The 24,487-nt window shown below is 40.6% G+C and overlaps 1 protein-coding gene across 1 annotated transcript in view; it reads right to left on the bottom strand.

Moving 5' to 3' along the window:
• Positions 1–356: 356 nt before the first annotated feature.
• The window catches only part of MCM3 (minichromosome maintenance complex component 3), a 79,856-nt gene continuing 55,725 nt past the window's right edge, over positions 357–24,487 (bottom strand). Inside the window, exons 15-17 of the mRNA XM_053709555.1 lie at positions 18,508–18,602; positions 1,465–1,537; positions 357–1,201 (exon numbers count right to left, since the gene is read on the bottom strand). Of these exons, the coding sequence (XP_053565530.1) occupies positions 1,003–1,201; positions 1,465–1,537; positions 18,508–18,602 (367 nt within the window). The 3' untranslated portion in view covers positions 357–1,002. The remainder of the gene's footprint in view (positions 1,202–1,464; positions 1,538–18,507; positions 18,603–24,487) is intronic.

Raw genomic sequence — 24,487 nt, 5'->3', positions numbered from 1 at the left:
GTTACACTTAACAGCTTTTCTGGGGTGCTCTTTGCCTGCTCCTGCAGGCTTGGAGTTGAATATCCAACTAGTAACTGGAATGACGACGTGGACTCTCCTTGTCATAGGAAAGAAATTTCCTTTGAATCCTGAGGTCTCTCACCGGATGAGTCAGAGGACAAAAACGAAGGTTGAGCATGCCTGACCATAGCTTCTAGCGAGCTGCTAAACACACACCCAAAAGGAGCCATTTTTAACCTTCCTCTACTCTACAAGAGTCATAGCACTCAGGGCAGCAGTAACTGCCAATTGTATGAAGATGTTATATATGAATGAAGGTTTCATATTTAATTTAAAAAAAAAATAATACATTGAAAGACTGTATAAATATTACAGTTTTATTTATAAAATGTTTAATGAACACATGATTAAGACAACTGTAGCTTTCATAAGCTAAACACATTAGACAATTTGTAAAACTAGCAACAGGAATACTTAAACAAAGTTGTGTTAAAATTATTCTAATAAAGCATCAGCAATGAATGCTTCAACATAATGCAGCTACCATCAAACTGAACAACATGAAATATATACAATGTATTTTCAACATGGTAAAGTAATACATTTTTATGACAGCATTGCTATTTACTGATAAAGCAACACAATCATGATGCATTTTTTTTTAAACAAATATACCTCTCAAGAATAGAGGTACATATCTGAAAGGCAAACATCTTTAAAAAGTCAGGTGAAACCACAACTCACCCATAACAAAATATTGTTAATTAAAACACAGTAAGAGACGATACCAACATTACTGCATACAAAAGCAGTCCAATCAGAGCTTACAGGGCTTTAAATTCTCTTAAGTCTTTAGATTATATACAGAAACAAACTGTAAAAAAGAAGCAGCATAGATATGAAAACGTATGAAGTGAAGCAGAAGTACACTTCATAAATGAACACAGCTCATAAAAAATCCAGATGTTTAGCTATTAACTCCACTCCAATCGCGAATCCCAGTTAGATTAAGAAAATAATGTCCTCAGAAACCATAACATGGTTAGCCTCTTGCATAAGATCCAAAGCTGCATTGACTTCATCCTTTGAGAAAGGAGCTTCATTGTTTTTGTTGATAGCTTCCATCAGGGGCTGCATGCCAATTGACTGGGCATGAGCAGCCTTAAATGCATCCAGCAGTGCAGACTTGAAGATCTTTAATCTACAATACAAGAGTAAAAAAGTTATTCTATTTTAAATTAAACAAGTAAAATCAGTCACCTTTTAAGAGTGGGAATGGTAGTACAGAACTGACATTCACAATTGTTTTAGTGAAGATTGTTTTCAAGAGAGATATTTGGATTAAGGCACCTTGAGAATTTCTGTAACCCCCAGAATTTCTTTAATATGGCAAACATTTTATTTGAACATGATTTTTAACCTGTCCAAACTAGGCCTCATTTAGAAATGTTTGTACAAGCTTACCTGTCACCAGATAATCCTGATTTTGCAGAAGAATCTGTTTCCATTGCCTCCTGTCCTGGTGTCTGGGACTGAACTGTAGATATAAAAAAAAAAAATATATAAATTCCATTTCAGTAAAGAATATTCTAGAAACATTGAACAGTGCTGGACAATTATTTACAACAAGACAGTTTGGCAAGTAGCACATGAAAATATAGTGATGTGTGACTGAAGGGGCACCATCAAAAATGATACAGAAATGTAAGTTATCAATGGGTCATTAAACCAAATTTTTCTTACTTTAAAATATATACCCAAAAATCCATTTTACCTGCTGGAGTGTGCATTAGACAGTATAATTTCAAAATATTTAAAAAAAACAAAAAAAAAAATATATATATATATATATATATATATATATATATATATATATATATATATATATATATATATATATATATATATATATATATATATATATATATATATATATATATATATATATATATATATATATATATATATATATATATATATATATATATATAAACACCTTTACTACCAATTCCCCAGCTTTGCACAAAGAACATTGTTAAATATAATTTATAACCTTTAAACATCTAAATTTCTGTTTATTTCTAAGCCCCTTGCAGGCCGCTTTTATCTGAGGGTATTTTTATGGCTTTTCACAGCGAGATACTGCTAGTTCATGTGTGCCATATAGATAAAATTGTGCTTACTGCCATGGAGTTAATCATTAGTCTGCACAAATAGTCTAAAATGCAACTCTATAAATAGAACTGAGATAAGGGAGCAGTCTGCAGATGCTTAGATACAAGATAATCACAGAGGTAAAAAGTAGATTAATTTAACCGTGTTGGTTATGCAAAACTAGGGAATGAGTAACAAAAGAAAATGTATGCTTACCTGATAAATTTGTTTCTTTTTAGACACGATAAGTCCACGGATCATCTTCATTACTTATGGGATATTCACCTCCTGGTCAGCAGGAGGCGGCAAAGAGCACCACAGAAGAGCTGTTAAATAGATCCTCCCTTCCCTCCCACTCCAGTCATTCGACCGAAGTTAGGAAGAGAAAGGAAAAGCCAATGTGCAGAGGTGTCTGAAGTTTACAATAATTAACAACCTGTCTTAAAAGAACAGGGCGGGCCGTGGACTCATCGTGTCTAAAAAGAAACAATTTATCATGTAAGCATAAATTTTCTTTTTAAAGACACAATGAGTCCACGGATCATCTTCATTACTTATGGGATACAATACCCAAGCTAGAGGACACAGATAAGGGAGGGACAAGACAGGGAACCTAAACGGAAGGCACCACTGCTTGAAGAACCTTTCTCCCAAAAGCCGCCTCAGCCTAGGCAAAAGTATGTAATTTATAGAATTTAGAAAAAGTGTGAAGAGAGGACCAAGTTGCAACCTTGCAAATCTGTGCCACAGAAGCTTCATTTTTGAATGCCCATGAAGAAGTAACAGCCCTAGTGGTATGAGCCGTAACTCTCTCAGGAGGCTGCTGTCCAGCAGTCTCATATGCAAAACGGATGATACTCTTCAGCCAAAAAGAAAGAGGTAGCCGTAGCTTTCTGACCCTTACGTTTTCCAGAGAAAATTACAAACAAGAGGACTGACTAAAATTTTATTTACAAGCAACTAAGGATTTTAAAGCACAGACCACGTCCAAATTGTGCAAGAGACGTTCTTTCTGAGAAGGATTAGGACACAAGGAAGGAACCACAATCTCCTGGTTAATGTTCCTATCTGAAACAACCTTAGGAAGAAAACCTAGCTTAGTAAAGTATCTGAATGGAAAATAAGATAAGGGGAAGTGTGGTGCAACGCCGAGAGCTCTACGAGCTGAAGAAATGCCAACAAGAAATAAAACTTTCCAAGATAACTTAATATCTAAGAAATGCATAGGCTCAAACGGAGCCCCTTGAAGAACTTTAAAAGGGACAGTCAACACCAGAATTATTATTGTTTTAAAAGATAGATAATCCCTTAATTACCAATTCCCCAGTTTTGCATAACCAACAGTTATAATTATACACGTTTTACGTTTAATTACCTTGTATCTAAGCCTCAGCAGACTGCCCCCTCATTTCAGTGCTTTTGACAGACTTGCATTTTAGCCAATCAGAGCTGTCTCCATGGTAAAGTCACGTGAAAGATCAAGGTTATCTATATGAAACACGTGAACTAATGCCCTCTAGTGGTGAAAAACTATCAAAATGCATTTAGATCAGAGGCGGCCTTCAATTAGCATATGAACCTCCTAGGTTTAGCTTTCAACTAAAAATACCAAGAGAACAAAGCAAAATTGATGATAAAAGTAAATTGGAAAGTTGTTTAAAATTACATGCCCTATTTGAAACATGAAAGTTTGTTTTGGACTTGACTGTCCCTTTAAGAACTAAATTCAGACTCCATGGAGGAGTAACTGGTTTGAACACAGGCCTGATCCTAAGGCCTGACAAAAAGATTGTACATCTGAGACATCTGCCAGACGTTTGTGTAACAAAAAGAAAATTTATGCTTACCTGATAAATTTGTTTCCTTTTAGACACGATGAGTCCACAGATTTCATCCTTACTTGTGGGATTATGCCTCCTGGTCAGCAGAAGAAGGCAAAGAGCACCACAGCAGAGCTGTATATATATAGCTCCTCCCTTCCCTCCCACTCCAGTCATTCGACCGAAGTTAGGAAGAGAAAGGAAAAGCCAAGGTGCAGAAGTGTCTGAAGTTTAAAAATAATAACCTGTCTCATAGAACAGGGTGGGCCGTGGACTCATCGTGCCTAAAAAAAAAAACAAATTTATCAGGCAAGCATAAATTTTCTTTTATTTTTAAAGACACGATGAGTCCACTGATTTCATCCTTACTTGTGGGATACAATACCAAAGCTAGAGTACACAGATAAGGGAGGGACAAGACAGGGAACCTAAACGGAAGGCACCACTGCTTGAAGAACCTTTCTTCCAAAAACAGCCTCAGCCGAGGAAAAGGTATCAAATTTGTAAAATTTAGGAAAAGTGTGAAGAGAGGACCAAGGTGCAGCCTTGCAAATCTGTTCAACAGAAGCATCATTTTTGAATGCCCATGAGGAAGCAATAGCCCTAGTGGAATGAGCCGTAACTCTTTCAGGAGGCTGCTGTCCAGCAGTCTCATATGCAAAACAGATGATACTCTTCAGCCAAAAAGAAAGATCGTAGCTTTCTGACCCTTACATTTTCCCCCAAAAAATTGACAAATAAAGAAGACGATTGACGAAAATCCTTAGTCGCTTGCAAGTAAAATTTTAAAGCACGGACTACATCCAAATTGTGTAGCATGCGCTCCTTCTGAGAACGATTAGTACCCAAGAAAGGAACCACAATTTCCTGATTAATGTGCCTGTCTGAAACAACTTTAGGAAGAAAACCAAGTTTAGTACGTAAAACCACCTTATCCGAATGAAAAATAAGGTAAGGTGAATTATATTGTAATGCCGAAAGCTCAGACACTCTTCGAGCAGAAGAAATGGCAACAAGAAACAAAAAACTTTCCAAGATAATAATTTAATATCTATGGAATGCATAGGTTCAAACGGAACCCCTTGAAGAACTAAATTCAAACTCCCTGGAGGAGCAATTGGTTTAATCAAAGCCTGACAAAAAGATTGAACATCTGGTACATCTGCCAGACGCTTGTGCAACAAAATAGATAAGGCAGAGATCTGACCCTTTAGGGAACTCGCTGATAACCACTTCTCCAATCCTTCTTGGAGAAAAGACAAAATCCTGGGAATCCTAACTACTCCATGAGTAGCCCTTGGATTCACACCAATAAAGATATCTGCGCCAAATCTTATGGTAAATTTAACTAGTTACAGGCTTACGTGCCTGAATTAAGGTATCTATGACCGAATCAGAGAAACCTCGCTTGGATAAGATTAAGCGTTCAATCTCCAAGCAGTCAGCTGCAGAGAAACTAGATTCGGGTGAAGGAAGGGACCCTGAATGAGAAGGTCCTTCCTCAATGGAAGCTTCCAAGGTGGCAGAGATGACATGTCCATCAGATCAGCATACCAAATCCTGCGAGGCCACTGATGCCCTTCTCCTGTTTGATTTGAGCAATAAACTGTGGATTAAGCCCAAACAGGGGGGGGGGGGGAATAGATATGCTAGGCTGAAGGACCAAGGAACTGCCAAGGCATCTATCAGCTCGGCCTGGGGGTCCCTGGACCCGTATCTCGGAAGCTTGGCATTCTGACGAGATGCCATGAGATCCAACTCCAGCCAACCTCATCTCAGAATCAGGTTGGAGAATATTTCCGGATGGAGTTCCCACTCTCCCGGATGAAAAGTCTGTCTGCTCAGAAAATCTGCCTCCCAGTTGTCCACCCCTGGGATGTGGATTGCCGACAGATGGCAGGAATGAGCCTCCGCCCACTGGATTATCTTGGCTACTTCGGTCACCTTCCTGATGATTCAAGTAAGCCCCGGTCATGTTGTCTGACTGGAATCTGATGAATTGGGCCGAAGCCAACGGAGGCCAGGCCCGAAATTCATTGAAGATCGCCCTCAGCTCTAGAATGTTGATGGGAAGGACTCTGCCTGAGTCCATACTCCCTGAACCTTTAAAGAGCCCCAGACTGCTCCCCATCCTAAAAGGCTGGCATCCGTTGTCACAATCACCAATGAAGGTCTGCAAAAGCATGTCCCCTGGGATAGATGATCCAGAGACAACCACCATTGGAGAGTCCCTCGTCTCCTGTCCTAGGGTTATTCGAGGAGACAAATCTGTACAATCTCCATTCCACTCCCTGAGCATGCTTAGCTGCAGAGGCCTGAGATGAAACCGAGCAAACTGTATGATGTCCATTGCCACCACCATCAATCCGATTACCTCCATGCACTAAACCACTGACTGTCGAGGAGTGGATTGAAGGGCTCGACATGTATTCAGAATCTTTGACTTTCTGACCTTTCAGAAAATTTTTCATGGATATAGAATCTATTAGAGTTCCCAAAAAGGGTACCCTTGTCTGCGGAATTAAAGAGCTCTTTCCCAGATTTACCTTCCACCCGTGAGTTCTCAGGAAGGATAGCACAATGTCGGTATGGGCCCTTGTTTGCTGATAGGATGACGCCTGGATTAGAATATCGTACAGATAAGGCGCCGCCGCAATTCCCCGCGGTCTTAGGACCGCCAATAGAGACCCCCAGAACCTTTGTGAAAATTCTGGGTGCCGTGGCCAGACCGAAAGGAAGAGCAACGAACTGAAAAAGTTTGTCCAGAAAGGCAAACCTCAGGAACTTGTGATAATCCTTTAGATCCACGGTCATAAATTGACCCTCCTGGATCAACGGAAGAATGGTACGAATAGTTTCCATCTTGAAAGATGGAACTCTGAGAAATTTGTTTAGGCTCTTGAGGTCTAAGATAGGTCTGAAAGTTCCCTCCTTTTTGGGGACTACAAACAGATTTGAATAAAACCCCTGTCCCTGTAGTGGAACGGGACAAATTACTCCCATGGAAGAGAGGTCTCTTACACAATGTAAGAACGCCTCTCTTTATCTGGTCTGCAGATAATCTTGAAAGAAGAAATCTTCCTCAGGGGGAAGAAGTTCTGAACTCCAGTTTGTATCCCCGAGACACTATTTCTATAGGCCAGGGTTCCGGAACATCTTGCACCCAAGCCTGAATGAAGAAGGAAAGTCTACCCCCCTATCAGATTCGGTCCTGGATCGGGGGCAAACCCTTCATGCTGACTTAGAAGCAGCAGCAGGTTTCTTGGATTGTTTACCCTTGTTCCACGATTGGTTGGGTCTCCAGGTAGTCTTGGATTGCGAAAAGTTTCCTTCCTGTTTGGAGGAAGAGAAAGTTTCCTTTGAAGTTTCTAAAGGAACGAAAATTACTTTGTTGACCTTTCTGCTTGGTTCTTTTATCCTGAGGGAGATGACCCTTGCCTCCCGTGATGTCAGAGATAATTTCCTTCAAGCCAGGCCCAAACAGGGTCTTCCCCTTGTAAGGAATAGCTAGAAGTTTAGACTTGGATGACACGTCCACAGACCAAGGCTTCAACCACAAGGCCCTGCGGGCTAGGATAGAAAAACCTGAACTCTTAGCAGCCAATTTGGTAATCTGCAGAGAAGCATCAGTAATAAAGGAATTAGCTAATTTAAGAGCCTTAATCCGATCCTGTATCTCCTCCAAAGAAGTCTCAGTCTTAAGAGACACACCGCAAGAGCATCAAACCAATCAGCTGCCGCACTAGTGACCGTAACGACGCAAGCAGACGGTTGCAATAACAAACCCTGGTGAACATAGATCTTTTTAAGTAGACCCTCCAACTTCTTATCCATAGGATCCTTGAAAGCACAACTATCCTCAATAGGGATATAGTAGTTCGTTTAGCCAAGGTGGAAATAGCTCCCTCCACCTTAGGCACCATCTGCCAAGATTCCCTGACAGCGTCAGCTATAGGGAACATCTTGAAATGGGAGGAGAAAAAATGAATACCTGGAACTTCTAAGTATCTGTCTAACTTACTCAACTTCTCAGGATCGACCACTATCGAATCACAGTCGTCCAGAGTCACTAAAACCTCCCTGAGTAACAGGCAGAGGTGTTCTAGTTTAAACCTAAAAGAAACCACTTCAAAATCAGAGGTAAGGAACTTCTTGAGTCAGAAATTTCACCTTCCGATAGAACCTCGATACCCTCCAACTCAGAGCCCTGGGAGGGTACGCCGAGATAGCCATCATAGCATCAGAAACTTCATTGACCGCATAGTTGTCCTTTCTTTTACGTTTGCCTTGAAGTATAGGAAAGGCAGATAACGCATCAGAAAGTGTGGAAGACATAACTGCAGCTATGTCCTTTAATGTAACTTCAGCAGAAACTTGAGGATAAGTACAGAGCAGTGCCTGAGCGGGTTAAGGGCTGTGACGCTTGGGGAGAAAGCTGCAGCATATTCTGCATCTCATCGTTGGACTCCTGAGAAGCATCCGCTTTAGACAATTTATCAGAAAAAAATTCTTCTCTATAGTTTAAAGCCCCCTCAATGCATGAGGGACAAAAAGGAACCGGAGGTTCCACATTGGCATTCAAACACATGGCACAAGTAACATTTTGGACATCTAAATCCATGATATTGAAGAAAAAAAGTGTAATAAAAAAATATATATAAAAATACTGGCCCTTTAAATTGTATTAGCTCCTTAAATTTTTAATCTACCACTCCCTTACTGTGTTGAAAAACAAAACAAGAGTGTGTAAGAACCAATACCAAAAAACAAACAAATTGGGCCTTGAAAAATCCTGACAAATAACAGGATACTATGTCTTAAATTGTATTGGCCCTTTAAATTAAACAACCAACAATTATACTGAACCAGATAAACCGTTTTTAACAATCCTTTGCTTGCAAGAAAAAAAATGACTGACACCGCTTCGCCTCAACAGCTCCGCTGAGGCGCCTACCTGCCACCCGATATTTCAGACCACTCCTCTACCCAGCAAGATTACGATCGGGTCTCAAAACGCTATCAACCGCTTGCTTTATACAACCATGCGTTTCTAGCGTAACGCCTAACTGTGCGGCTTCTCTACACTGAAGCGCGCGAACATTAACCCCGCCCTTCACAGGCGTCAAAATCTAACATCGTTTCCCGGCTAAGATTTTAATTAAAAAAAAAAAAAAAAGTCAGCCCCAGAAAAGTCTGGTGTCTGTATAATGCCCTTATAGCAAAAATCAGTGTCCTCTATTAAAACACTTGTAGGGGAGTCCTCTAAGGAAACCCTGTCCCCAATAAAAAATAACCCCAAGCGTGGCCCTGAGCCTGAATAACTGCTGTCAGTTTTTATGTTCCCATAAAATTCTGTATAATTAAGTGCAGAATCCTCTCTAAGTTAAATATGTCCCAGATTAATAAAAACTGCACTTAACTCTATGCTGTCGACAGTCCCAACAGGTGTAAGAGGTCCTTTCCATCCTATAGCCCTGTGGACAAAGATAGGGCCTGAGTTAGTTTCTGCTTAGCCCATCACAGTATGGGAGGCAGTGAGAATAATGTCCCACCAGTTCCCATTGCTCTAAAGCCACCAATAGCTCTACTCCAGAGACTGACATGGATTACAGCTACACCCTAGAAAAAAGCAGCACTCTGGCACTACTTTAAAAATAATAAACTCTTGATTGAAGAATCTATAACACCTCACTTTACCTCTTCCTATCACTAACGTAGGCAAAGAGAATATATATATATATATATATATATTAATATAACTGTGTTGGTTATGCAAAACTGGGAAATGGGTAATAAAAGGGATTATCTATCTTAAAACTAACAATTCTGGTGTAGACTGTCCCATTAAGCGTTCAATCTCCAGAAGGTCCTTCCTCAACGGAAGTCTCCAAGGTGGCAGAGATGACATGTCCACCAGATCTGCATACCAAATCCTGCGAGGCCAAGCAGGAGCAATGAGAATCACTGATGCCTTCTCCTGTTTGATTTGAGCAATGACCAAAGGAAGAAGTGCAAACAGGGGGGAATAGGTATGCTAGGCTGAAGAACCAAGGAATCGCCAGAGAATATCAGTTCCGCTTGGGGATCCCTGGACTTCGACCCGTATCTCTGGAGCTTGGCATTCTGACGAGATGCCATGAGATCCAACGCCGGCCGACCCCATTTGAGAATCAGGTTGGAGAACACTTCCGGGTGGAGTTCCCACTCTCCCGGATGAAAAGTCTGCCTGGTCAGGAAGTCTGCCTCCCAGTTGTCCACCCCTGGGATGTGGATCGCTGACAGATGGCAAGAATGGGCCTCCGCCCACCGGATTATCTTGGCTACCTCGGTCATCACTAAGGAACTCCTCGTTCCTCCCTGATTGATGTAAGCCACTGACGTTATGTTGTCCGACTGGAATCTGATAAACTGGGCCAAAGCCAACTGAGGCCAGGCGAGCATTGAAGATCACTCTTCGTTCCAAGATGTTTATAGGAAGAACAGACTCTGCCAGAGTCCATACTCCCTGAGCCTTTAGGGAACCCCAGACAGCTCCCCACCCTAGAAGGCTGGCGTCTGTCACAATCACCAAGGACGGTCTGCGAAAGCAGGTTCCCTGGAACAGATGATCCAGAGACAACCACCATTGAGTCCCTCGTCTCCTGTTCCAGAGTTATTCGAGGAGACAAGTCTGCATAATCTCCATTCCACTGCCTGAGCATGTCTAACTGCAGAGGCCTGAGGTGGAAACAAGCAAACGGGATGATGTCCATTGCCGACACCATCAGTCCGATTACCTCCATGCACTGAGCCACTGACGGCCGAGAAGTGGACTGAAGGGCTCGACAGGTATCCAGAATCTGTGATTTCCTGACCTCTGTCAGAAAAATTCTCATGGATATAGAATCGATTAGAGTTCCCAAGAAGATCACCATTGTCTTCGGGATTAAGGTACTCTTTTCCAGATTTACCTTCCACCCGTGAGTTCTTAGGAAGGATAGCACAATATTGGTATGAGATCTTAATTGTTGACAAGATGGCGCCTGGATTAGAATATCGTCCAGATAAGGATGCCACTGCAATGCCCCGCGGTCTTAGAACCGCCAGCAGAGACCCCAGAACCTTTGTGAAAATCCTGGGTGCCGTGGCCAGGCCGAAAGGAAGAGCCACAAACTGAAAGTGTTTATCCAGAAAGACAAACCTCAGGAACCTGTGATCTCTGTGGATAGGAACATGTAGATATGCATCCTTTAAATACACTGCCGTCATAAATTCACCCTCCTGGATCAATGGAAGAATGGTACGAATAGTCTCCATCTTGAATGATGGAACTCTCAGAAACTGGTTTAGACTCTTGAAGTCTAAGATAGGTCTGAAGGTTCCCTCCTTTTTGGGAACCAGACAGATTTCAATAAAAACCCTGCCCCTGTACTGGACCGGAATAATTACTCACAGGGAGGAGAGGTCTATTACACAATGTAAGAATGCCTCTTTATCTGCTTTGCAGATAATCTTGAAAGAAGAAATCTTCCTCAGGGAGGAAAACTTTTGAACTCCAGTTTGTATCCCCGAGACACTTTCTATTGCCCAGGGATCCTGAATGTCCCGACCCCAAGCCTGAACAAAGGAGGAAAGTCTGCCCCCTACCAGATCGGGGGCTTGTCCTTCATGCTGTTTTGGATTCAACAGCAGGCTTCTTGGATTGTTTACCCTTGTCCCAAGACTGGTTGGGTCTCCAACTAGGCTTAGATTGTTCTGGTTTAGATGAGGAAGAGAAAATTTCCTTTGAAATTTCGAAAGGAACGAAAATTACTCTGTCCCTTTTGTCTTTTTCTCTTATCTTGAGGGAGAAGATGACCCTTACCTTCCGTGATATCAGAAATAATCTTTTAACTCGGGACCAAACAACATTTTCCCCTTGTAAGGAATAGTTAAGAGCTTAGACTTAGATGAAACATCAGCAGACCAAGGCTTTAGCCATAAGGCCCTGCGAGCCAAAATAGAGAAACTGGAAATTTTCGCTCCCAGTTTAATAACTTGAAGGGAAGCGTCCGAAATAAATGCATTAGCTAGCTTAAGAGCTTTTATCCTGTCTTGGATATCATCCAAGGGAGTTTCTCTCCTGAGGGCCTCAGATAGAGCGTCAAACCAATAAGCTGCTGCACTCGTAGCGGTAGCTATGCACACCAGTGTTAATTTCGTCGATTAAAACTAGACTAAAATGACTATAAAACTAAAGAGATTCTGATGACTAAAATACGACTAAAACTAAAATGACATTTTAGTCAAAAGACTATGACTAAAACTAAATCAAAATTTGCTGACAAAATTTTTTTTTATGCAAGGTGTTTTAATCAATCCATATCCAATTACTGCTCTTTTGTTAAATTTACGAAACTTAATTTTATTAAATTTTAAGATAAATAAACACGTTATATACCACAACAGTTAAATCTGTTAAATCTGTATTGCATGGTCAAACCTTAATACCATAAATAAAAACAGGTTAATAAACCTTTACTCCAGGAGTATATAATGAGTTTGGAAGTTCTAGAGCAGAGCTTTCCAAACTTTTCCTGTTGGTGACACACTTTTTAGACCTACATCATTTTGCGACATAGTAATTCAGTTGTACTAGCAAACAGGAGGTTAAACTAACTTTTTTGAGATACGGACACATACATAAATTATATAATAACTAAATGTATTTACAAGTAACAGTATGTAAGTATGTGCAATAATTAAAAAAGTTTAATAACACCAATAGCTACTTACTACTTTAATGTGATATATGAGTTTGATGGGATGAACACAGTTTCTGAATATTTGGTGGACACTCGCATTTCATTATCAAGCATTTTTAAGCTTCTACTTCCTATCCATATATGAAGAGCAAGAGCAGCAATGCACTACTGGGAGCTAGCTGCAAAAAATAAACAAACACTTTAACTTCTGAATTCAGCTCAGCATTTACGCTGCCGCTCTCAGAGCTCTGTGAGTCTGACTGATTACTGTCCGCGCTGCAAACACAATGCTGTCCCACTCACTGTGACTACACGTGCAATCAGGAGCTAATGTGCCGCCAATGGGAATAGTTTCAGTTCCCACTGAGCTGCGTCAATAAGTTATTATCTGTGACCCACTAGGTATCAATCACGTGTCAACCATGTGATATGTGTAGCAGGCAGACTGAAAGTTGGAAAATAAAAAAAAAGTTTAAAAAAAATGTAAATTCAAAAAAAATTTGTGCTGAAGCAGGGACACACCTACACACTGCAGCCGACACACTAATGTGTCACGACACACAGTTTGGAAAGCACTGTTCTAGAGCAATGCTAATATCGTTGCCGAAAATGTTTTGAATCTGTGAACAAACAATTGATTCTTCCTATAGAAATATGCATAACCCACAAGTATGGGTTTAAATTATGCTGTGCCAGCTGCAGAAACTTTTTGTTGTGTTGAGTTACTTGATACTTTAATTATTAACAGAGAACTGTTAAGTTTTATAATGGGTAATATGTTCAATACAGCCAATACAGTTTACAGTTATTTTTTTTTATATTTTATAGTTGCACTTCTGTTTGTTTATGAAACTTGGTTTTATTTAATTTTAAGTTTAATAAAGATGTTGCATATCACAACGGCTAAATCTGTGTCTGTATTGCATGTTTAAACCTTAATACCATAAATATTAACATGTGTTATGTTTACTCCTGGAGTATATAATCAGTTTGCAAATTTTTGAGAAATGCTTAAATAATGCATTACACTTTAACTAAACCCCTTAGATTTTAGTCGACTAAAATCTAGTGGAGATTCAATAGACTAAAACTAGACTAAAACAATTCAGATGACTAAAATACGACTAAAACTAAAATGGCATTTTAGTCAAAAGACTAAATTAAAATTTGCTGTCAAAATTAACACTGATGCACACAGCCGGTTGCCACTGCATACCCTGGTGTACATAAATCTTCTTGAGTAATCCCTCCAACTTCTTATCCATCGGATCCTTAAAGGCACAACTATCCTCTACAGGAATAGTAGTTCTCTTAGCCAAGGTTGAAATAGCTCCTTCCACCTTAGGAACAGTCTGCCAAGCCTCTCTAACGGAATCAGCTTTTGGAAACATCTTGAAGATAGGAGAGGGAGAGAAAGGGATACCCAGTCTCTCCCATTCCTTAGCAATGATTTCAGAGGCTTTCTTGGGAACTGGAAAGACATCCGTAAAGGAAGGAACTTCAAAATATCTGTCTAGTTTACTAGATTTTTTTTTTTAGGGGGGGGGGGGACCACCACCGTGGAGTCACTATCATCTAGGGTAATTAAAACCTCCCTAAGTAAGAGACGGTGTTCTAATTTAAATCTAAAGGATACCATCTCCGAATCTATCAAAGGTAAAATATCCTCTGAATCTGAAACTTCACCTTCAGATGCTAGAACGTTAACTTCCTCTTCCGATTGGCGAGAAGAGACTTCCAAAATAGCCACGACTGCATCAGAGACGTCGCTGATTGCAGGAATGGTCTTCCTTTGGCGATTGCCCTGCAACATGGGAAAGGCAGACAAGGCATCAGAGATAGTGGAAGACATGAGAGACGCTATGTCCTGTAATGAAATCCCAGAGAGGACTACAGCTGGCACTGCTGGTGGGGGCGTTAATTTTTGGGACGCTTGGGGAGAAAGTTGCGGCATAAATTGACCCTCATCAGAAGACTCTTGGACAACATCTGTCTGAGGAAATTGGCTCAGTAAAAATGTTATCCCTAAAACTTAGTCCTTTCAATACATGTAGGACAGAAGGGGATTGGTGGTTCCACATTTGCATCCAGACACAAAGCACATGTAACATAGTGCACACCCTCTTGGTCCATCTATCAACACAATTTATCAAATACAGAAAAAATTATAAATATTAACAAGAGAACTATAAAAAAAAAAAAGTTACTGTCCCTTTAAATATAAACGGTTTCACTATTTTTCTGCAAAGTGTCAGATTCTTTCCTTAACAGCGGTTAGAAAATTGACTTATTAAATTAACTTCTGCACCTCAGCAGCTTGCTGAGGTGCTCCAACCGTGCTAAAGGACACCGGATCCCCTGCTTGTGATGATCCGTTCAGTCACAATGCCGGCAAATTCCGGACCGGTCTCAACGTATCTGTACTAGAAGCACATGATCTTCCACTGCATGCCGCTCTAGAACAGATAAACTTGCCCAGCTAAATGTTGCAGTAAACCTGACAGGAAAACAGCGTGCTACTGAAAAGGCGAGCAAATACAAGAAGTCCCGCCCATCATGGACGTACCTAAAGGCCAATACCTCCCTTCCAGGAAGATGGCTGCGCGTCGGCTGGATGGAAGATTGCTCTGCATGATTGAAGATAGAAGACGCCGCTTGAATGAAGACTTCTACCGGATGGAGGACCTCTTCTGCGCCACTTGGATGAAGAGTTAGGCCCGGCTGGGTGAAGACGGCTCAAGGTAGGGTGATCTTCAGGGGGTTAGTGTTAGGTTTTTTTAAGGGGGGTTTGGGGGTGGTGGGTTTTAATGCTGAGGGGGAGGGTGTTGTATTTTTTACATGTAAAAGAGCTGATTACTTTGGGGCATTGCCCCGCAAAAAGCCCTTTTAAGGGCTGGTAAAAAAAAAAGCTGGATTACTTTGTAGTTTAGTATAGGGCAGGGCATTTTATTATTTTGGGGGGCTTAGATTAGGTGTAATTAGTTTAAACTTGTAAAAAAAAAATATTTTCTGTAATTTAGTGTTTGTTTTTGTTGTACTATAGTTAAGTTTATTTAATTAATTTAATGATAGTGTAGTGTTAGGTATAATTGTAATTTAGGTTAGGTTTTATTTTACAGGTAATTTTGTAATTATTTTAACTAGGTAGTTATTAAATAGTTATTAACTATTTAATAGCTATTGTACCTAGTTAAAATACAAAGTTGCCTGTAAAATAAAGATAAATCCTAAAATAGCTATAATGTAACTATTAGTTATATTGTAGCTATATTAGGATTTATTTTATAGGTATTTAGTTTTAAATAGGATTAATTAATTTAATTATAGTGTAGTGTTAGGTGTAATTGTAACTTAGGTTAGGATTTATTTTAAAGGTAATTTTGTCTTTATTTTAGCTAGGTAGCTATTAAAAATAGTTAATAACTATTTAATAACTATTCTACCTAGTTAAAATAAATACTAAGTTGCCTGTAAAATAAAAATAAACCGCAAGCTAGCTACAATGTAATTATTAATTATATTGTAGCTATCTTAGGGTTTATTTTACAGGTATTTAGTTTTAAATAGGAATAATTTAGTTAAAGTGAATGTAAACTCAGGTAGTTTGCTATAGTTCTGCGTAACAGTTAGGTTTAAATAACATGAGTTTAATTCATGATTTTTTTTTTTTAAACATCGTATTTACCATCATTTTTAATCTTTATATCCTTTCCCCCGTCATCCGTATCCTCCGCCCGGCATTTTCGATACATCATTGTCATTTTTAGTCACGCTCCTTACAACCAATAACGTTATTAACCACGGGGGACCCACCCCCTTTATATGTCGTCATGCGTCTGTATTGCGCTTGCGTTTGACAGCTCTTTCGATCATCTTATATGAAGCTCGTTCACATTTTGCGCATGCTCATTTGAATACTTCACGGACTTCATCCATTCTACAAATATTATAGTGCCCGATAAGTATATTTTGAAATGGGCTCCGTATATCTATTAGATTATATTGTAAAATATGTTGAATTATTGTTCCAAATTTAGAAAGATTTATAAACGTAATGATTGCAAAAAAGACGTTTCAAACTATACTTAAAATCGTATTTTTTACACAAGAAGCTTCTGAATATTACGGTAATTCGGAGGAGATGCTTTGCTTCTATAGCCAACGATAGTATTCAGTGAATGTATTCATTCACTGAATACTATGTTCAGTGACAGCGGAATCGGGGTTTGACGCATGCGCAGTGTTGAGCAGAGACGGGAGCGTGCATTGCCACTACGTAAACAGCGGGTGGGACCGCTGTATACGTAATATTGAACATAAGGAAGTTGAGAGTGGGAGGAGCAGGTATACACAAATATCGATATTTGCAAATGTATATAAAACTTTTATTATACATCTTATGACAAAATGAAAGTTACGGTTCAATTAATATACTTATTATCTATATAATCATACTTTCTGAACTTTAAGTTTTATTTAGATTTATTAAAATAATATTAAAGTTAGGGGGGGTGTTAGTGTTAGACTTAGGTTTAGGGGTTAATAAGTTTAATATAGGTGGTGGCGGTATAGGGGGGCAGGATAGGGGTTAATAAGTTTAATATAGGGAGCGGCGGTTTAGGGGTTAAACATTTAATTGCGGCGGTTTAGGGGTTAATAAATTACAGTTGTGGCAGGGTCCGGGAGCGGCAGTTTAGGAGTTAAGAACTTTACTTAGTTGCGGGGGGCTCCGGCAGCGACGGTATAGAGGGTAAAACAGTATAGTATAGTGTGAGTGCTTAGTGACAGGGTAGCAATAAAGCTTGGGAAAAGCCGAAGAGCAGCGAGATCGATGACTGATAAACAGTCCGCTGATCATCGCTCTGTACTTGGTGCACGGCTTTTTGACAGCTTTATGATAAATTTGGCGAGCGTATTCAGGTCCGCGGCAGCTAGGTTAGGCGAACTTAGGCGGGTGTATTGGGGCCGTCGAATGCAGTTAAGTACGGAGTTTAATAACTAGAGGCCAATTAGAGGACTGGAGTGGGAGGCTCTGCTGTTGTGCTCTTTGCCTCCTCCTGTTGACCAGGAGGTGAATATCCCATAAGTAATGAAGATGATCAGTGGACTCATTGTGTCTTTAAAAAGAAAAGGGATTATCTATCTTTTTAAACAATTTTGTAGACAGTCCCTTTAAGTTGTTTACAAATAGCATTATGAAGTCCCTGTTCTAATTCTATAAAGGCAGTTTTTAAATAAATAGAGTAGTTTCCCCCGCAAAGTGGTGTTCCATGCTTTTTAGTATGTGAAGGCGATGCATGCGTTAAAGTAGAACTCACAAAAATTGCAATTCAAAAATTGTATAAAACGAATGATACTGAAATAAAATATGCAATCAAAAAGGTACAGTTAAATCATTAATTTTATATATATTTTAAATCTTATTTTACAGGGAAAAAAAATGGTATTGAAAAACTGTATATGAAAAAAAATTATTTAAAAAGGACAATAAAGTCAAAATTAAACTCTCAACTCAGATAGAACATACAATCTTTGTTGAAAAGCATAACTAGATAGGAGCAGCAATGCACTACTGGAAGCAAGCTGCCAATTGGTGGCTGCAAATATATGCCTTTTGTCATTGGCTACCCTGATTTGTTCAGCTAACTCCTAGTAGTGCATTGCTCTTAATTAAAGATAAGAAAATTAAGCAAATTTGATAATAGAAACAAAATTCAAAAGGTTGTTTAAAATTGTATGCTCTCGCAGGGGTTTAGTGTGCAAATCACGCAAATGTATGCAGCATGGCAAAGATTCAAAAAGCAACTTACCAGAAGGGGTTTCATCTTCTGTATCACTAAAATCATAAGGGTCATGCGAGTCTCCCTCTTTTGGGGATTTCCCATCACTTGCCCGTTGCTTCTTCCTACAGAAAAGAATTTAAATCGCTGTATAAACAAAATGCCTACAAGTTCCAGGATAAATATCCTGACATCACAGAACTTTGCTGCCCAGTAGGTCAGTAGGCTTGGATGGCAGACCCAAACAGCAGATTAGGGTTAACTTGCATTCACAATAAAGGAATAATATAAAATGTGTTACTTTCTATAATGTAGATTTATTCACCTGCGGGTAAGCAGAAGAAAAAAAAAGGAAATTTATGCTTACCTGATAAATTTATTTATTTTACGATATGACGAGTCCACGGATTTCATCCTAAGGAGGAGGCAAAGAGCACCACAGCAGAGCTGTATATATAGCTCCTCCCTTCCCTCCCACTCGAGTCATTCGACCGAAGTTAGGAACAGAAAGGAAAAGCCAAGGTGCAGAGGTGACTGAAGTTTAACAAAAATAAAAACCTGTCTTAGAAAATGACAGGGTGGGCCGTGGACTTGTCATATCGTAAAATAAATTTATCAGGTAAGTATAAATTTCCTTTTACAAGATATGACGAGTCCACGGATTTCATCCTTACTTATGGGATACAATACCAAAGCTATAGGACACGGAAGAAAGGGAGGGACAAGACAGGAACCTAAATGGAAGGCACCACTGCTTGAAGAACCTTTCTTCCAAAAACAGCCTCGGACGAGGTAAAAGTATCAAATTTGTAAAATTTGTAAAAAGTATGAAGAGACGACCAAGTTGCAGCCTTGCAAATCTGTTCAACAGAAGCATCATTTTAAAATGCCCATGAGGAAGCCACAGCCCTAGGAATGAGCCGTAATTCTTTCAGGAGGCTGCTGTCCAGCAGTCTCATATGCAAAACGAATTATACTCTTCAGCCTAAAGGAAAGAGGTAGCCGTAGCTTTCTGACCCCTACGTGTTCCGGAAAAAACAAATAGTGAAGATGATTGACGAAATTCCTTAGTCGCCTGCAAGTAAAACTTCAGGGCACGAACCACATCCAAGCTATGTAACAGACGCTCCTTCTTAAGATTGGGACACAATGAAGTAACAATTTCCTGATTAATATTTTTGTTGGAAACAACCTTAGGAAGAAAACCAGGTTTGGTACGCAACACTACCTTATCAGAATGAAAAATAAGGTAAGGAGAATTACATTGTAGAGCCGAAAGCTCAGAAACTCTGCGAGCAAAAGAAATAGCAACCAAAAACAAAACCTTCCAAGATAACAACTTAATATCTATGGAATGCATAGGTTCAAACGGAACCCCTTGAAGAACTAAATTCAAACTCCAAAGAGGAGTAATAGGTCTAAACACAGGCCTGATCCTAGTCAGAGCCTGACAAAAGGACTGAACATCCGGAACATCTGCCAGACGTTTGTGTAGCAAAATAGATAAAGCAGAAATCTGTCCCTTTAAGGAACTTGCTGATAACCCCTTCTCCAATCCTTCTTGGAGAAAGGACAAAATTAGGAATCCTAATCTTACTCCATGAGTAACCCTTGGATTCGCACCAATAAAGATATTTACGCCATAGCTTATTGTAAATCTTTCTAGTAACAGGCTTACGAGCCTGAATCAAAGTATCAATGACCGAATCAGAGAACCCTCGCTTAGATAAAATCAAGCGTTCAATCTCCAAGCAGTCCGCTGCAGAGAAATTAGATTTGATGGAAGAGTCCCTGAATGAGAAGGTCCTGCCTCAATGGAAGCTTCCATGGTGGTAGAGATGACATGTCCACTAGATCGGCATACCAAGTCCTGCGAGGCCACGCAGGAGCAATGAGAATCACCGAAGCCCTCTCCTGATTGACTCGAGCAATCACCCGAGGAAGGACAGCAAACGGTGGAAACACATAAGCTAGGTTGAACGACCAAGGCACTGCCAAGGCATCAGTTCGGCCTGAGGATCCCTGGACCTGGATCCGTATCTCGGGAGCTTGGCATTCTGACGAGACGGCATAAGATCCAGCTCCGGTCTGCCCCATCTGAGAGTCAGGGCGGCAAAAACCTCTGGATGGAGTTCCCATTCCCCTGGATGAAGCCTCTGTCTGCTCAAAAAATCCGCTTCCCAATTGTCCACTCCTGGGATGTAGATTGCTGACAGATAAGAGTGAGCCTCCACCCACAAAATTATTTTGGATACTTCCGTCATCGCCAAGGAACTCCTTGTTCCTTCCTGAGGATTGAGATAAGCCACAGTCGTGATGTTGTCCGACTGAAGAATTTGGCCGCAGCCAACTGAGGCCAAGCCTGAAGCGCGTTTAAGATTGCCCTAAGATAAGATAGCTCCTCCCTTCCCTCCCACTCCAGTTATTCGACCGAAGTTAGGAAGAGAAAGGAAAAGCCAAGGTGCAGAGGTGACTGAAGTTTAACACAAATAAAAACCTGTCTGAAAAATTGACAGGGCGGGCCGTGGACTCGTCATATCTTAAAAGAAATACATTTATCAGGTAAGCATAAATTTCCTTTTCTTTTACAAGATCTGTCGAGTCCATGGATTTCATCCTTACTTATGGGATACAATACCAAAGCTATAGGACACGGATGAAAGGGAGGGACAAGACAGGAACCTAAACGGAAGGCACCACTGCTTGAAGAACCTTTCTCCCAAAAACAGGCTCTGACGAGGCAAAAGTATCAAATTTGGAAAATTTGGAAAAAGTGTGAAGAGACGAAAAAGTTGCAGCCTTGCAAATCTGTTCAACAGAAGCATCGTTTTTAAATGCCCATGAGGAAGCCACAGCCCTAGTGGAATGAGCTGTAATTCTTTCAGGAGGCTGCTGTCCAGCGGTCTCATAAGCAAGACGGATGATACTCTTCAGCCAAAAAGAAAGAGGTAGCCGTAGCTTTCTGGCCCCTACGTTTTACAGAAACGAAGATGATTGACGAAAATCCTTAGTCGCCTGCAAGTAAAACTTCAGGGTACGAACCACGTCCAAGTTATGTAACAGACGCTCCTTCTTAGAAGAAGGATTAGGACACAAGGAAGGAACAACAATTTCCTGATTAATATTCTTATTAGAAACAACCTTAGGAAGGAAACTAGGTTTGGTACGTAAGACCACCTTATCAGAATGGAAAATAAGATAAGGAGAATCACATTGTAAAGCTGAAAGCTCAGAAACTCTACGAGCAGAAGAAATAGCAACTAAAAATAAAACTTTCCAAGATAACAACTTAATATCTATGGAATGTATAGGTTCAAACGGAACCCCTTGAAGAACATTAAGAACTAAATTCAAACTCCAAGGAGGAGCAATTGGTCTAAACACATGCCTGATTCATTTTAGAGCCTGACAAAACGATTGAACGTCTGGAACATCTGACAGACGTTTGTGTAACAGAATAGACAAAGCAGAAATCTGTCCCTTTAAGGAACTTGCCGACAACCCTTTCTCCAATCCTTCTTGGAGAAAAGATAAAATCCTGGGAATCCTGACCTTACTCCAAGAGTAGCCCTTGGATTCGCACCAATAAAGATATTTACGCCATATCTTATGGTAAATCTTTCTAGTAACAGGCTTACGTGCCTGAATCAAGGTATCAATGACCGAATCAGAGAACCCTCGCTTAGATAAAATCAAGCGTTCAATCACCAAGCAGTTAGCTGCAGAGAAACTAGATTCGGTGATGGAAGGGTCCCTGAATGAGAAGCTCCTGCCTCAATGGAAGTTTCCACGGTCGCAGAGAGGACATGTCCACCAGATCTGCATACCAAGTCCTGCACGGCCACGCAGGAGCGATTAGAATTACCAAAGCCCTCTCCTGTATGATCCGTGCAATCACCCGGGGAAGGAGAGCAAATGGTGGAAACACAAGCTAGGTTGAACTACCCAGGCACTGCCAAGGCGTCTATCAGTTCGGCCTGAGGATCCCTTGATCTGGATCCGTATCTTGGGAGCTTGGCATTCTGACGAGACGCCATCAGATCAAATTCCGGTCTGCCCCACCTGAGAATCAGAGTGGCAAAGACCTCCGGATGGAGTTCCCATTCCCCCAGATGAAACGTCTGTCTGCTCAAAAAGTCCGCTTCCCAGTTGTCCACTCCTGGGATGTAGATTGCTGACAGATAACAAGAGTGAGCCTCCGCCCACAGAATTATCTTGGATACTTCTGTCATCACTAAGGAACTCCTTGTTCCTCCCTGATGATTGATGTAAACTACAGTCGTGATGTTGTCCGACTGAAACAGGATGAATTTGGCCGAAGCGCATTGAATATCGCTCTTAATTCCAGAATATTTATTGGAAGTAGAGACTCCGGCCGAGTACACACCCTCTGAGCCTTCAGGGAATTCCAGACTGCTCCCCATCCTAGTAGACTGGCATCCATTGTCACTATCACCCATGAGGGTCTGCGGTAGCACGTCTGCTCAGCTGTAGAGGTCGGAGATGAAAACGAGCAAACTGAATGATGTCCATTGCCGCCACCATCAATCCAATTACCTCCATGCACTGAGCAACTGATGGCCGAGGATTGGACTGAAGGTATCGGCATGTATTCAGAATCTTTAACTTTCTGACTTCCGTCAAGAAGATTTTCATGGACATAGAGTCTATTAGAGTTCCCAGGAAAGGAACCCTTGTCTGTGGAATTAGTGAACTCTTTTCTAGATTCACCTTCCACCCATGAGTCCTTAGAAAGGATAGAACCATGTCGGTAGGAGACTTTGTCAGCTGATATGACACCGCCTGGATCAGAATATAGTCTAGATAAGGCGCCACTGCAATGCCCCACGGCTTGAGAACCACCAGCAGAGACCCTAGAACCTTCGTAAAGATCCTGGGTGCTGTGGCCAGCCCGAAGGGAAGTGCCACGAACTGAAAATGTTTGTCCAGAAAGGCAAACCTCAGAAACTTGTGATGATCTCTGGATAGGAATATGAAGATATGCATCCTTTAAAGGGACAGTCTAGTCAAAATTAAACATTCATGATTCAGATAGGGCATGCACTTTTAAACAACTTTCCAATTTACATCTATTATCTAATTTGCTCAATTCTTTAGATATCCTTTGTTGAAGAAATAGCAATGCACATGTGTGAGCCAATCACATAAGGCCTCTATGTGCAGCAACCAATCAGCAGCTACTGAGCATATCTAGATATGCTTTTCAGCAAGTGATGTCAAGAGAATGAAGCAAATTAGATAATAGAAGTAAATCAGAAAGTTGTTTAAAATGACATGCTCTTTCTAAATCATGAAAGAAAAAAATTGGGTTTCATGTCCCTTTAAGTCCACAGTAGTCATATTGACCCTCTCGGATCGGGAGCCGCCCCTTCATGCTGTTTTGGGAGCAGCAGAAAGCTTCTTGGGTTGTTTACCCTTGTTCCAAGCCTGGTTGGGTCTCCAGATAGACTTGGCTTGTGCAAAATTCCCTTCCTGTTTAGCGGAAGAGGGGACTCCCTTGAAATTTCGAAAGGAAAGAAAATTACTCTGTCTACCCAGTTGCTTAGATGTCTTATCATGAGGGACCCTTACCTCCCGTATTGTCATTTAAGTCAGGCCCGAACAGGGCCTTTCCTTTGAAAGGAATAGCCAAAAGCTTGGATTTAGGACACATCCGCAGACCAGGATTTTAACCATTAGGCTCTGCACACTAAAAAGGAAAATCCTGCATTCTTAGCCGCCAACTTGGCGATCTGAAAGGCCGCATCCGTAACAAAAGAATTAGTCAGCTTAAGGGCCTTAATTCTATCCATTATTTCCTCTACAGAAGTCTCAGTCTTAAGAGACTCTAAGGTGTCAAACCAACAGGCAGTCACAGTTGTGACTGGTACAATGCAGGCCGTCAGTTGTAATAAAAACCCTTGGTGAAAAAATAGCTTTTTTAGAAGACCCTCCAACTTTTTATCCATATGGTCCTCGAAAGCACAACTGTCCTCAATAGGGATAGTCG

This window comes from Bombina bombina, chromosome 4 (assembly GCF_027579735.1).
Source record: "Bombina bombina isolate aBomBom1 chromosome 4, aBomBom1.pri, whole genome shotgun sequence".
NCBI classification, from domain to species: Eukaryota; Metazoa; Chordata; class Amphibia; order Anura; family Bombinatoridae; genus Bombina; species Bombina bombina.
This window is presented reverse-complemented; position numbering and strand designations above follow the sequence as displayed.